The sequence below is a fragment of the Zonotrichia leucophrys genome, chromosome 17, assembly GCF_028769735.1.
Source record: "Zonotrichia leucophrys gambelii isolate GWCS_2022_RI chromosome 17, RI_Zleu_2.0, whole genome shotgun sequence".
NCBI classification, from domain to species: Eukaryota; Metazoa; Chordata; class Aves; order Passeriformes; family Passerellidae; genus Zonotrichia; species Zonotrichia leucophrys.
In genome coordinates, this window is record NC_088186.1 from 9,064,052 (window position 1) to 9,075,928 (window position 11,877).

General features: G+C 51.8%; 1 protein-coding gene across 3 annotated transcripts in view; it reads right to left on the reverse strand.

Moving 5' to 3' along the window:
• LOC135455027 (collagen alpha-1(I) chain-like) overlaps positions 1 to 10,620 on the reverse strand; it is an 81,810-nt gene extending 71,190 nt beyond the window's left edge. For all 3 annotated transcript variants that reach the window (XM_064727812.1, XM_064727813.1, XM_064727811.1), the window contains exon 1: positions 10,504 to 10,620. In XM_064727812.1, the coding sequence (XP_064583882.1) occupies positions 10,504 to 10,591 (88 nt within the window). In that variant the 5' untranslated portion in view covers positions 10,592 to 10,620. The remainder of the gene's footprint in view (positions 1 to 10,503) is intronic.
• Positions 10,621 to 11,877: the final 1,257 nt, after the last annotated feature.

Consider the following 11,877-nt stretch of genomic DNA (forward strand, 5'->3'; position numbering starts at 1 on the left):
ACATTGTGAGTAGATTGATTATTAAGTCAAAAGTATGATATGAGTGATTGATTATTAAGTGAAAAGTAAAAATAATTTAAGTATCATTTCTTAATTTGTTTATCCCTAAAAGACTTTGTAGAGAGAGATAGACAGCTCTGTTATATAGTTTGTAAGTGAGGTGCTGTAGAACTCACAATTTGTGAGACTGTAATATAGATAAGAACTAATAAACATGTGAGTCTGAACACGAAATACTGTTTTAACCATTTATTCCTGACCCACAGCAAACAGGGGAGCCAGGCCCAGTTCCCTGGATCAGGATTGAGATGCCCAGAGCAGCTGCACCATCTCCAGAAGTCTCTTCCAAGGTGAATTATGCCCTGAAAATGTCCCTAAAACACCTCCTACCCCTCCTGCCATTGCACAAATGCACTTGCAATGTCCCAACAGCCATAAACTGGTTTTTTTTTTTAGCAGCCCAGCTCTTCCAGAGACCAGCAGGAATTACACCAGTAACACCAGTTGGTGCTGCTGGAGCACCATCACGCCCTGCCCACCAGGAGCCACGACCACCTGGTACATTTAGGACAGGAAAATATAAAATCAGAATCACTAAATGAAAAAAGCACAAGTATCATACCTAAGCACTGCCTTCTATAGCTGTACCAGTGAGGAACAGCATTTTTCCTGCTTTAGTTTCATTCTGGGTCCCTTTTTCTCAATCAGCACTCAAAAAATGGTGATACAGGGGTCACTGAGTGTGGGATCTGCTCCTATTCATGCAGGAAAAAAAAAACCTCACTGAGATCTGGCCCAGAGCAGCTGTGGCTGCCCCTGGATCCCTGGAAATGCCCAAGGCCAGGCTGGATGGGGTTGGAGCACCCTGGAACAGTGGGAGGTGTCCCCATGGCAGGGGTGGCACTGGATGAGCCTCAACATCCCTTTTAACCCACACCATTCTGTAATTCCATGATTCTGTGCTCTGCTGTCCTACAGAGAACAGGCCAAAGGAAATCTCCAGCTCAATTCTGGCTTTAAGACCAACAGTTGTGGCTGAATTTATAAAAACATCCTTCCCTTTAGGAAAAACATCTCATCTGGATTTAAAGCCTTGCCAGCAGCTGAGACTACCAAAAGGCAGCCTTGGAGTAGGCCAGGAGCAAATGAAATAATAAATACATGAAACATGTGGGTTGTTGGAGCTGGCCTGGGAGTCACAATTAAAACCAGCAGAGCTGGGGGAGAGAAAATCACCAGCACTTTTACTGCAGGAGGTGTAGGGTTTGCAGGATTCCCCAAAGTCTCCTCAAAGGGAGAGGAAAACCACAAGTGAAGCATTACAGGACGGATTCATGTGGCTCCAGAGCTCTGTGTGCCCCAGCAGGAGCCTGAGCTCTGCTTTGGGAAGAGCCACTGAGGAAGGCTGTAAGAGCGGAAATGAGGGATGTGGGACTCCAGGGGCTCTCCAAAATGCAGTTTATTGTATCCAAGGTGTTACAGCAGCCCAGGGTGGTGGGTGACAGAGCTGTGCCCACAGCTGTCAGCTCCAGCTGCAGGCAGGCCTGGAGACCCTTTGGTTTTGGTTACAATGCATTATAGACTTTTCTTTGCTGAGCATCTTCATACAGCACAACCAATCTATACCTTAACTATTATCTATAGCCCATTATAACTACTGTAATTACCATATTCATGTTACTGTTCTCCAATCACTAAAAGTCAGTACATTACAGTTTAAGCTAGAAGTTGTTTTTCAGTTTTCTTGCAGTGGAAAATTCTGAGACCTTTTTTCTACTTGCAGCTTTGCTGACTTGTTTGCCTGTGCTCTCTTTCTGCTTGGTAAAAACATCTTGTTTGGGGTGGGTTTATCCTTTGCTCTAAGCCATAAAAACCCCTTCTAACTAACACACCCTTTGCCTCCTTGGTTATCCAGTGAGACTGGCTCAGCAATTCTTTTCTTCTATATCAAAACTTGCTTCCATCTCTATTCCTTCATCAGACTCTACATTCAAAAGTCCTTCTGCTAAGCATCCGTATCTGTGAGACTTTCTTGTCAAATTTTCATTCCTCCCAACAGAAGGCATTGCTCAGAGCTTTTATAACAGCTTAAAGGTTTTCCCTGATAGAGAGGGAACCACCACAGGCCTTTGTGGGGTCTGTGATCTTCCAGGACCTGCCCAGTGGGAGCAGGGTGGTTTCTGCTCCCCACAAGGGCAAGGGGACAGGACACAGGGAATGGCTCCCACTGCCAGAGGGCAGGGCTGGATGGGATATTGAGAATTAGGAATTGTTCCCTGTGAGGGTGTGAGGCCCTGGCACTGCCCAGAGCAGCTGTGGAATCACAGAATATCCTGAGCTGGGAGGGATTCTTGTATTTGTGGGGTGCCTCGTGGCAGGAAGGAATGATGGATCTGACTCCATGTTCTCAGAGGCTAATTTATTACCTTATAATACCATATTATATTAAAGTGTACTCTACTAAACTAGAGAATACAGAAAGGATACTTACAGAATGCTAAAAGATAATGAAAACTCGTGACTCTCTCCAGAGCCCTGTCACAGCTTGGCTCTGATTGGCCAAAGAGTGAAAACAACTCCCAGCAGAATCCAATGGAACAATCACCTGTGGGTGAACAATCTCCAAACACATTCCACATGAGCACAACACAGGAGAAGCAAATGAGATAAGAATTGTTTTCCTTTTCTCTGTGGTTTCTCAGCTTCCCAAGAGAGAAATCCTGGGCAAAAAGATTTTCCAGAAAATGTGATAAAGATCACCCAACCCTGTCCCTGCCCAGACCTCCCAGCAACCCCACCCTGGGCAGTGCCCAGCACCCTCTTTTTCACCCAAACCCCACATGCAGAGTGTGAACCCTCTGGTTTTCCCTCTTTGTCCCTTTTCTTTGCATCTCACTTTAACTCCACACTCCCCAAAATGTCACCAGCAAGCCAGGGCGGACCATGTGGCACGATGGCACCATGTCCTGTCTCCTGACGTGAATCCCACCCATCTTTAATTTGCCATCCTCAAAATTGAAACATCCAGTTGAAACATCGAAAACGATCCAAACACTCCAGGAATGAAAAAAAAAAAAAAAAAAAAAAACGAGGAAAAGAAAAAGAAAAAAAGTGCAGGAGTTGATTAAAAATCTGCTCACACAAAAATCGCTGCCAGAAACTGAGATCTGACTTCAAAACTCCTCTGCATCTCTAACGACCTTTTAATAGCTCTCATTACAGAACATCTCCCTCAGCCCTGCCAGAACAGAGCCCAGCATTTGCACAGGCAAAGCCCAGCTGTTTCATTGATCCATTCCAGCACTTCAAACAAGAATTAATAACTCAGCTCTGCCAAATGAAAGGTTCCACTCCTGGCTGCTGTGCCTGCCTTGGATGGCAGCTCGTTTAACCTGCCTCTTTCATCAAGCATTTCCCACTCCCTGCGGGAGCTGCCGTGGAAAATGTGGCTTTGAAATGAAGGTTCAGCAGCAGGGAAGCAGAGAAAGTAATAAATAACATGTATCTCTTGCACTGTGAGCAGAAATTACCTGTGTCATGTACTCCTAATCTTCAGTATAAACACATTTCATTGTTTAGAGAGGAAATCAGAGAATGATGGAATGGTTTGGCTGGGAAGTTAAAGCTCATCCCAATCCCTCCCCTGCCATGGCAGGGACACCTCCCACTGTCCCAGGCTGCTCCCAGCCCTGCCCAGCCTGGCCTTGGGCACTGCCAGGGATCCAGGGGCAGCCACAGCTGCTCTGGGCACCCTGTGCCAGGGCCTGCCCACCCTGCCAGGGAACAATTCCTTCCCATGTTCCTCTATACTGCCGTGTCTCTCTGTCCTGCCATGTTCCTCTGTCCCTCCATCCCACCCTGTCCTTCTGTCCTGCCACGACCCTCCATCCTGCGTGTCCATCCATCCTTCCATGTCCCTCTGTCCCTCCCTGTCCCTCTGTCCTGCCATGTCCCTCCATCCTGCCATGTCCCTCCATCCCACTGTGTCCTTCTGTCCTGCTATGTCTCTCTGTCCTGCCATGTCCTTCCATCTCTCCATGTCCCTCTGTTCTACCATGTCCCTCTGTCCTGCCGTGTCCTTCCATCCCTCCATGTCCCTCCAACTCTCCATGTCCCTCCATCTCTCCACGTCCCTCCGTCTCTCCATGTCCCTCTGTCCTGCTGTGTCCGTCTGTCGTGCCGTGTCCCCCCATGTCCCCTCGGCACGCGCCGTGTCCCCGTGTCCCCATCAGCCCCGGGATCAGGGCTCTGTGTCCTGAGCTGCCCTCTCGCCCCTCGGGGCTGACACTGCCGGCAATTAGCGCTGCACTAATTGCCCTCATTGAGGCACAGGAACGCCCTGTCAGGGTTGAGGTGCGCTGAACAGAAGCTGATTTTTGTCATTTTGTTGCTCTCTCGAGTTCCTGCAGCGGGAAAGGCACGGGAGGAGGGTGCTTAAATCCTGGGGAGGCTTTTTCCCCCTTAATTGATGACCCCAAGAGAGCAAAGCTTTCCATCCGAGCGTGAATGCAGCCTGAGCACAACAATGCAGGAGCAGCGGGACAGGAATCGCTCTGCCCCGGCCAGGAAGCGTTTCCCTGTGCCAGTGTCCCCAGGTGCCCCGAGCTGAGCATCCCGCAGGGCCGGGGATGCTCACAGAGAACCCTGGGCTATGGCAGGAAGGGGACATGTGGGGATCCGTCGAATCAGAGGGGTTGGGGAAAGCTGCAAAAGGCAGAGACAGCAGAACTGGGATTGGAGCTAAGCAGCAGCCTTGAGATAGGTCAGAAGAAAAGATATTTAAAAAGTAGAAAAGTAATGACAAATAGAACAATGGTATGTGTATTGATGCTTGTCTAGAAAACTCCCTAAGGTACAGAAAAGTTTATCTAGCAAGATATAAAGAAGTTCTAAGCTTAATAATGGAGCTCTGTGCATTGTACCTTAAGGCTTACAAGAAGGTCTTATATTTGAAATAAGCATTGTTTTAACCAAAGGTACGTTTGGTTATGGTGACTGGATAGAACTACTGTCAATGTGCTTTGGTTTTGTGCGATTGGTCAAAAAACTTATAAAGTGAGTTGTAACATTAAGTTCTTTTTCTGCAGCCTGGGATGTGAGCTGCTGGCATCTTCCCATTGTCATTACCATGTAATGAGACTGAGGCTGGAAAATCAAACAGCTCAAGGCACGTTCCCAGCAGCCCTGTCCTATTCGTGATTTGTACACAGACCCCAGACAGTGACAGGGACACAGCCAGCCTTGGCAGCTGTGTCACATTCACATCCTCTGAAAAATCCCTTTGCCCAGGGTTTTCTCCTGGGAAGCTGAGCAGCCTCAGAGAAAAGGAAAACAATTCTTATCTCATTTGCTTCTCCTGTGTTGTGCTCATGTGGAATGTGTTTGGAGATTGTTCACCCACAGGTGATTGTTCCATTGGATTCTGCTGGGAGTTGTTTTCACTCTTTGGCCAATCAGGGCCAAGCTGTGTCAGGACTCTGGAGAGAGTCACGAGTTTTCATTATTATTTTTTTTGGCATTCAGTATGAATCCTTTCTGTATTCTTTAGTATAGTTTAATATAGTATTCTTTAATATAATAAAGTATCATAAAATAATAAATTAGCCTTGTGAGAACATGGAGTCAGATTCATCATTTCTTCCTGCCATGGGGCACCCCACAAATACAATAGCTGGGTTTCTCTAAAAACAGGGAGCAAAGCACCAAGAACCCCACTAACCCTGTAATGGGGTGGTGGGTTGGGTGAGCATCCTCTGTTTAGGGGAAGGCAATGGGGTTTCTGTGCTCAGATCTGTACCCCAACGCTCTGCCTGGGCAGACAGGAGCAGGCAGAGCCCCCGTGTGCAGCAGCCTGCAAAGAGCTGCAGCACCAGCACAGCCCCTGGCACAGCCCAGAGCTTCCCTGGGAGGAGGGAGCCTCGTGGGTCCCTTCCAACTCGGCAGAGTCTGTCATTTTCTGGCTGATTCTGTGATTGATTCTGTGATTCTCTGATCGATTCTGTGATTCTATGACTCTGTGGTTTATTCTGTGATTCTGTGATTGATCCTGTGATTCTGCGACTGATTTTGTGGTTGATTCTGTGATTCTGTGACTGATTCTGTGGTTGATTCTGTGATTCCATTATTGATTCCCTAACTCTGATTGATTTGCTGATTGATTCTGTGACTCTGTGGTTCTGTGATTGACTCTGTGATTGAGTCTGTGGTTCTGCAATTGATTCTCTGACTCTGATAGATTTTGTGATTGATTCTGTAACTTTCTGGTTCTGTGGTTGATTCTGTGACTCTGTGGTTGATTCTGTGATTCTGTGATGGATTCTCTGACTCTGATAGATTTTGTGATTGAATCTGTGACTCTGTGATTCTGTGGCTCTGTGATTCATTCTGTGACTCTGATAGATTTTGTGATTGATTCTGTGGTTCTGTGATCCTCCCTCACTCCCAGCAGAGCTGAGCCCTGACCCTGCACCCAGAGGGCCACAAGGACCCATCCCATCACCCAGGATCCATTGATATCCCCCAGCTTTCCCTCCCAGCCAAGCCCCAGACCCCAAACCCCCTGAGGAGCCCCAGACCCCACAACCAGCAGTGTCCAGGGAACATCCCCTCCTCAGAGCTGAGCTCTAAAACCATTCCCAGCTCCTCCAGGGCACCACAGCCAGAATTCCCGTCCCACACAGGCAGTGCCAGCCCCGGGCTGGCTGTGAGAGCCATGTCATGTGTAAATAAACACAGAAATTCATGCACAGCACACCCTGAATGCACACAAAGAGCCCCAGCTGCCTCAGCCAGGGAGGCACCGACGTTACGTCACCCACGGCCAGGACTCAACCAGGAGCAGATGGCTGCTCCTCCTGCAAGGAATTAGGGGCTTTTTGGGAGCCTGCCCACAGGAAGGAGGTGTGGGCAGCCTCTCTGAGCTGCCTCTCACACCAAACTCTGTGTCTGCCCTGGAATCTTCCATCTAAGCCTGGCTCAGTTTGGGTTTGACACTGGGAGCTGGAGGGTCTGGACAAGGTTTAGGTGAGACACTCAGCCCACACCATGTCCCTTCAGGTGTGACACTCAGCCCAGACCAGGTCCAGGTGTGGCACTCAGCCCAGACTGCCCCTCTTCCCATGGGAATGATGTTTGTGTGCTCCAGCTCAGCTCCTGGGAGCTGCTCTGATCCCAAGGCTGCAGGATGATCCATTCCACTTCCCTGGAAAATCTCCCCCTAAGGAACAGCACTTAAAACCCTTCCCCATTCCAGGGTTTAAATTGGATGATTTCCACCTACTAAGGTGCAGAAAGTAGAGGTGAAAGCAGCTCTGGCATCTTTCTGTGCTCTGTGGTGACACAGGGGACACGGGCTGTGAGTGCCAGAGCCAGCTCAGAGCTGGGCCTGGATCTGCAGGGAAAGAGGCTTTAGGAAATGAGGCTTGTGCAGAAGTTTTGGGTTTTTAAGTTGGTCTAATCTGGAGGGATCTCATGGCGATGCAGCCAAACACCAGCTCTGCACTCCAGCTTCCAAAACATTTTGAAGGCAGGGATCCTGGGAACAGCTGGGAAGCTTGGGCTGGAAGTGTTCAAATAATCCAGCACGAGACAGACTTAAAACAGAGAGAGACTTCTCAATCCAAGCTCCAGGGAGAGCTCAGAGCCCCTGCCAGGGCCTGAAGGACAAGGGATGGAGGGACAGGACACAGGGAATGGCTCCCAGTGCCAGAGGGCAGGGCTGGATGGGATATTGGGAATTGGGAATTGTTCCCTGTGAGGGTGGGCAGGCCCTGGCACAGGGTGCCCATCCTGGATCCCAGAGCAGCTGTGGCTGCCCCTGGATCCCTGGCAGTGCCCAAGGCCAGGCTGGGCAGGGCTGGGAGCAGCCTGGGACAGTGGGAGGTGTCCCTGACACAGCACTGGATGGGCTTTGAGGTCCTTTCCAACCCAATCCAAACAGCTCCAAAGTTAAACAGAGCCCAAAGCACCATCCCAGCAGCTGGTCCAGCAGCCCAGGGTGGATGTGCACCCACCCTCAGTGTCCCTGCACCCCAAACCCCATCCCAGAGCTTTGCCACAAGGGTTGTGTCTCCTGTCACCCTGGGAAGGAGGCTGGGACAGCTGGGACAGCAGGACAATGTCCCCCATGTGCCACATCCAGGCCCTGGCTCAGCACCTTCTGCTCCAGAGAGGGAAAATCATCCTTGGGGGGTTCCTACAGGAGTGCTTTGGACAGCCGGCCACCAATGGCAAACAACAACTGCTCACTTCCAAAATACCTGTAAAAACCCACAGTCACCTCCCAAGCTCTTCCCACACTATCAGATCCTGATTTTATCCTCAAATTAAGATAAATATATTCTATTATAGCATCCTTCTGTTTGCAACAGGGATTTGAGACTTAACTTCAGGATAACTGGTAGAGCAGCTGCTGTTCTTGTTCCCTGTGTCCAAGGGAATTGGGGCCATTTCCAGGCTGGAATTCCCAAAGCAGCCAAGCCAGAGGCACCTGGGTGTACCAAGGCCAGTGCAAGGGGGGTACAAGAGAAGGAATCAAGAGAAAGTATTTGAGGGAAAGCAGGAACTCACCTCCTCCCTATTCCCAGATAAAAGGATTTTAGGGAAAAGGCTCCTTCATCCAGCAGAAAATGCTGGAAAATGATGCTCAGCAAATGCAGAGTTCACATCAGGAAATCCTTCAAATGGATCTGAAGCACAAACCCAGGCAGGATTTTTCCTCCTCCCACAAAGGAGCTCAGGGATAAAAGCTGGGTTGTAAAAATCTCCTGGTGGGCTCTGCCTGGGCTTCCCAGCACCCCTGAGAGCCCCCAGGGTTTGGATTTTCATGTCCTGCCCTCAGGGGAAGGCTCCCAGCTGCTCTCTGTGCTGGGGGCACAGGCAGTGACCCCTGTGTTTATCCCACTTTAAATGCACAATTTAGGCTCTTGTCAAGGGGAAAAAAATTGGTAATTCCATATAATTGCCTAATTAAGGACGTCCTGACACTCCATAGAATGGAGGGTCAAATGGAAACAGCACAAAGAGTACAAATCTGGGATTTCTGGAGTTTTAAGAAGCTGGACTTGGAACTACTTGAGATTATCAGCATCAGCATCACAAACGTGATTTAATAAAAATAAATATATTTATATAAAAATATATATAAAACACATGCAACTGTACACAGACAGCACTGGTGCAACACAATTTATGTCTAATTTTCCATATTTTCATCAGGTTCAATGTTTCATTTACCAAGTCCATGTGTACATTCCCAAAAGACCCCAGATTTGAGGACCTTGCCCAATGCTGGATCTGACATTTTGGAATCTCAGGCCTCCAGCAGGATAATTTCCTGCAAACCTACTTTTCCCAAAACCTCAAGCAAGAAATGCCATCTGCAGGAGCCAAGCCCTGCATTCTCAGATGCATCCCTTAATTAAGCAAATTTAATTGGGTGACTCCAGCTTTAATTAATGGCAAATTGTTTGTGCACTTTCCTTTCTGGATCTCATTCCCAGATGGGATTTTCTGGGTTGATCTGGGGGAGTTTTGTACTTTGCAGAGTGGGGTTGCAATTATCATTTATGGCATTTCCTGAGGGAAAAGTGGCTCTCGGGAGCTCGGGGGCTGCTGGGCTCCCACTGAGCCAAGGAGCTCTCACATTCCCCTCCTTGTGAACCAGAGCAGCCAGGAATGGTGGGGGGAGTCCAGGGATGGACAGGACACAGGGAATGGCTCCCACTGCCAGAGGGCAGGGCTGGATGGGATATTGGGAATTGGGAATTGTTCCCTGTGAGGGTGGGCAGGCCCTGGCACAGGGTGCCCAGAGCAGCTGTGGCTGCCCCTGGATCCCTGGCAGTGCCCAAGGCCAGGCTGGGCAGGGCTGGGAGCACCTGGGACAGTGGGAGGTGTCCCTGCCATGGCAGGGGGAGGACCAAGCTGAGCTCTAAGTCCCTTCTGACCCAAACCAGTTTAGGATTCTGTGATTCCGTGATGTGAAACACCCAAGAAGCCACACACAAATCCCAGCAATCCCCCTGCTCTGTCCCGCGGGGAGAGGGACCGCTCCAGCCACCCCTGTCACACAGGGACCCCCAAAAAGCTCTGTCCCTGCAGCCCCCAGCACCCCCAGCAGCTCACGGGGGACGCCCCTCTCCAAAAGCAGAACCTTTTTGCCCCATAACATTTTTGGCCGGGAGGGGCACCTGGGGAGTCCCTTTCACCCGAACCGCCAGGAGCCGCCGCCGCATCCCCGCATTTCCCGGGGGTCCCAGCCGAGCCCTTTCCCCTTTCCCCTGCATCCTCCTTGGGGTCCCGGCCGAGCCCCCCATCCTTTCCCCGCTGATGCCGGGTGCCCCGGCCGAACTCCCTCTCCCATTTCCCCGTTCCCTCCTCGGCCGTGCCGGGCTCCCAGCGCATCCCTTGGGGACCGCCCGCATCCCTGCCCGGGACGTCCCCGCCGCCCCCCAGCCCCGCTGAGCCCCCCGGGACCCCCCGGACCCCCCCGGCCGCCGGTCGTACCTGAGTCCAGCCCGGAGCCCGGCTCGGGGGCCGCCGGGCACAGGGAGAGGGCGCAGAGCAGCGCCAGCGCCAGCGCCCCGCCGCGCATCGCGCCCGCCGCATCCCGGCCCCGCCGCATCCCGGCCCGGCCCCGCCGCCGGGACAGGCCCGGGACAGGCACGGCCCCGGCCCCCGCCCCCGCCCCCGGGCCGGCCCCCGCCCTGCCCCGCACCGCCCGGGCCCGCATCGCCCCCTCCCCGAAACCGCCGCGCCGGGGATGAGGGGTTTGGGGTGGGGGTTCTCCTTCCCCCCCACCCCGTGCGGGTGACAGACGGACAGACAGACGGACACACCCCAGACAGGCACACGCGGGGGCTGCAGGGGTTGCTGACACCCCCTCCTGCGCTGGTTTGCCCTCCGCAGGTAAAGGAGCCATCCCACATCCTCCCATCCCCAAAAACTCACTGCGAGTGTTCCTCGGGTGCTTCACCCCCATCCCCGGCCGTGCCCGGCTCCCCCTGGGGGTACTGGCAAAGCAGCTCCTGCCCTGGCATTTTGGGGTGATTGAGGCTCCCCAGCTCTCCAGTGAGGGCTGGACTGGGCATAACCACTCTGTCCTCAGGGTCTGGGCCAGTCCAGCCCCTTACTGGGACCATGGGGGATAAATCTGAGCCAGACCAGGTCCTCCCCAGCCACGCCACCCTCCCAATGGGAGATATTTGCAGCACACCCCAAAAAGGAGAACCCCCAATCCCACTGCAGACCCCCACAGCAGACCCCACCTGCTCAGCTCCCCAGTGTTCCCCATGTGTGTGACAAAGCCCTGGGTGCTCACAGATCCTCTGGGGGGTTTTGGCTCAGATCCATAGGGAAGGCAGGCTCATTCCCAATCCATGGTAATATTTCCCTGCAGCAATCATGCAGAGACACAAAAGACTTGGGGACCATCAGCAGGAGACAGGCAGCCAAACGCCAGCTGGACATCCCTGACAGAGAGCAGGAGATGCTCAGGAGTGACACCCAGTGTCATTCTGCTGATGAGTGCCACACTGTGGCACTGGGAAAGAGATTCTGGAATCCCCACCTGAAATCCTGATTGCTGCCTGAGACATGAGCCAAGCTCAGTGCCAAACGTGCTGTGCCACCTCTCTCTGCCCCTTCCAGGTGCTTCCCCTGCCACACTGGCTCAGCTTGCTGAGGAAATGAAGGTCAGAGACACTCCAGGAGCCTTTGCTTTGCCATGGAGAGGATTTTATTTGTCAAGAACACGTGACATGGGTTTGCCTTTCCTTCCCGAATCTCACTGATTGATTCCCTTGGCTGTGACCATCTGTCCCAGCAGCACATGTCCCATCCCCTGGCACCCCACCCCTGGGGGACCTGTGGGACTCTGCC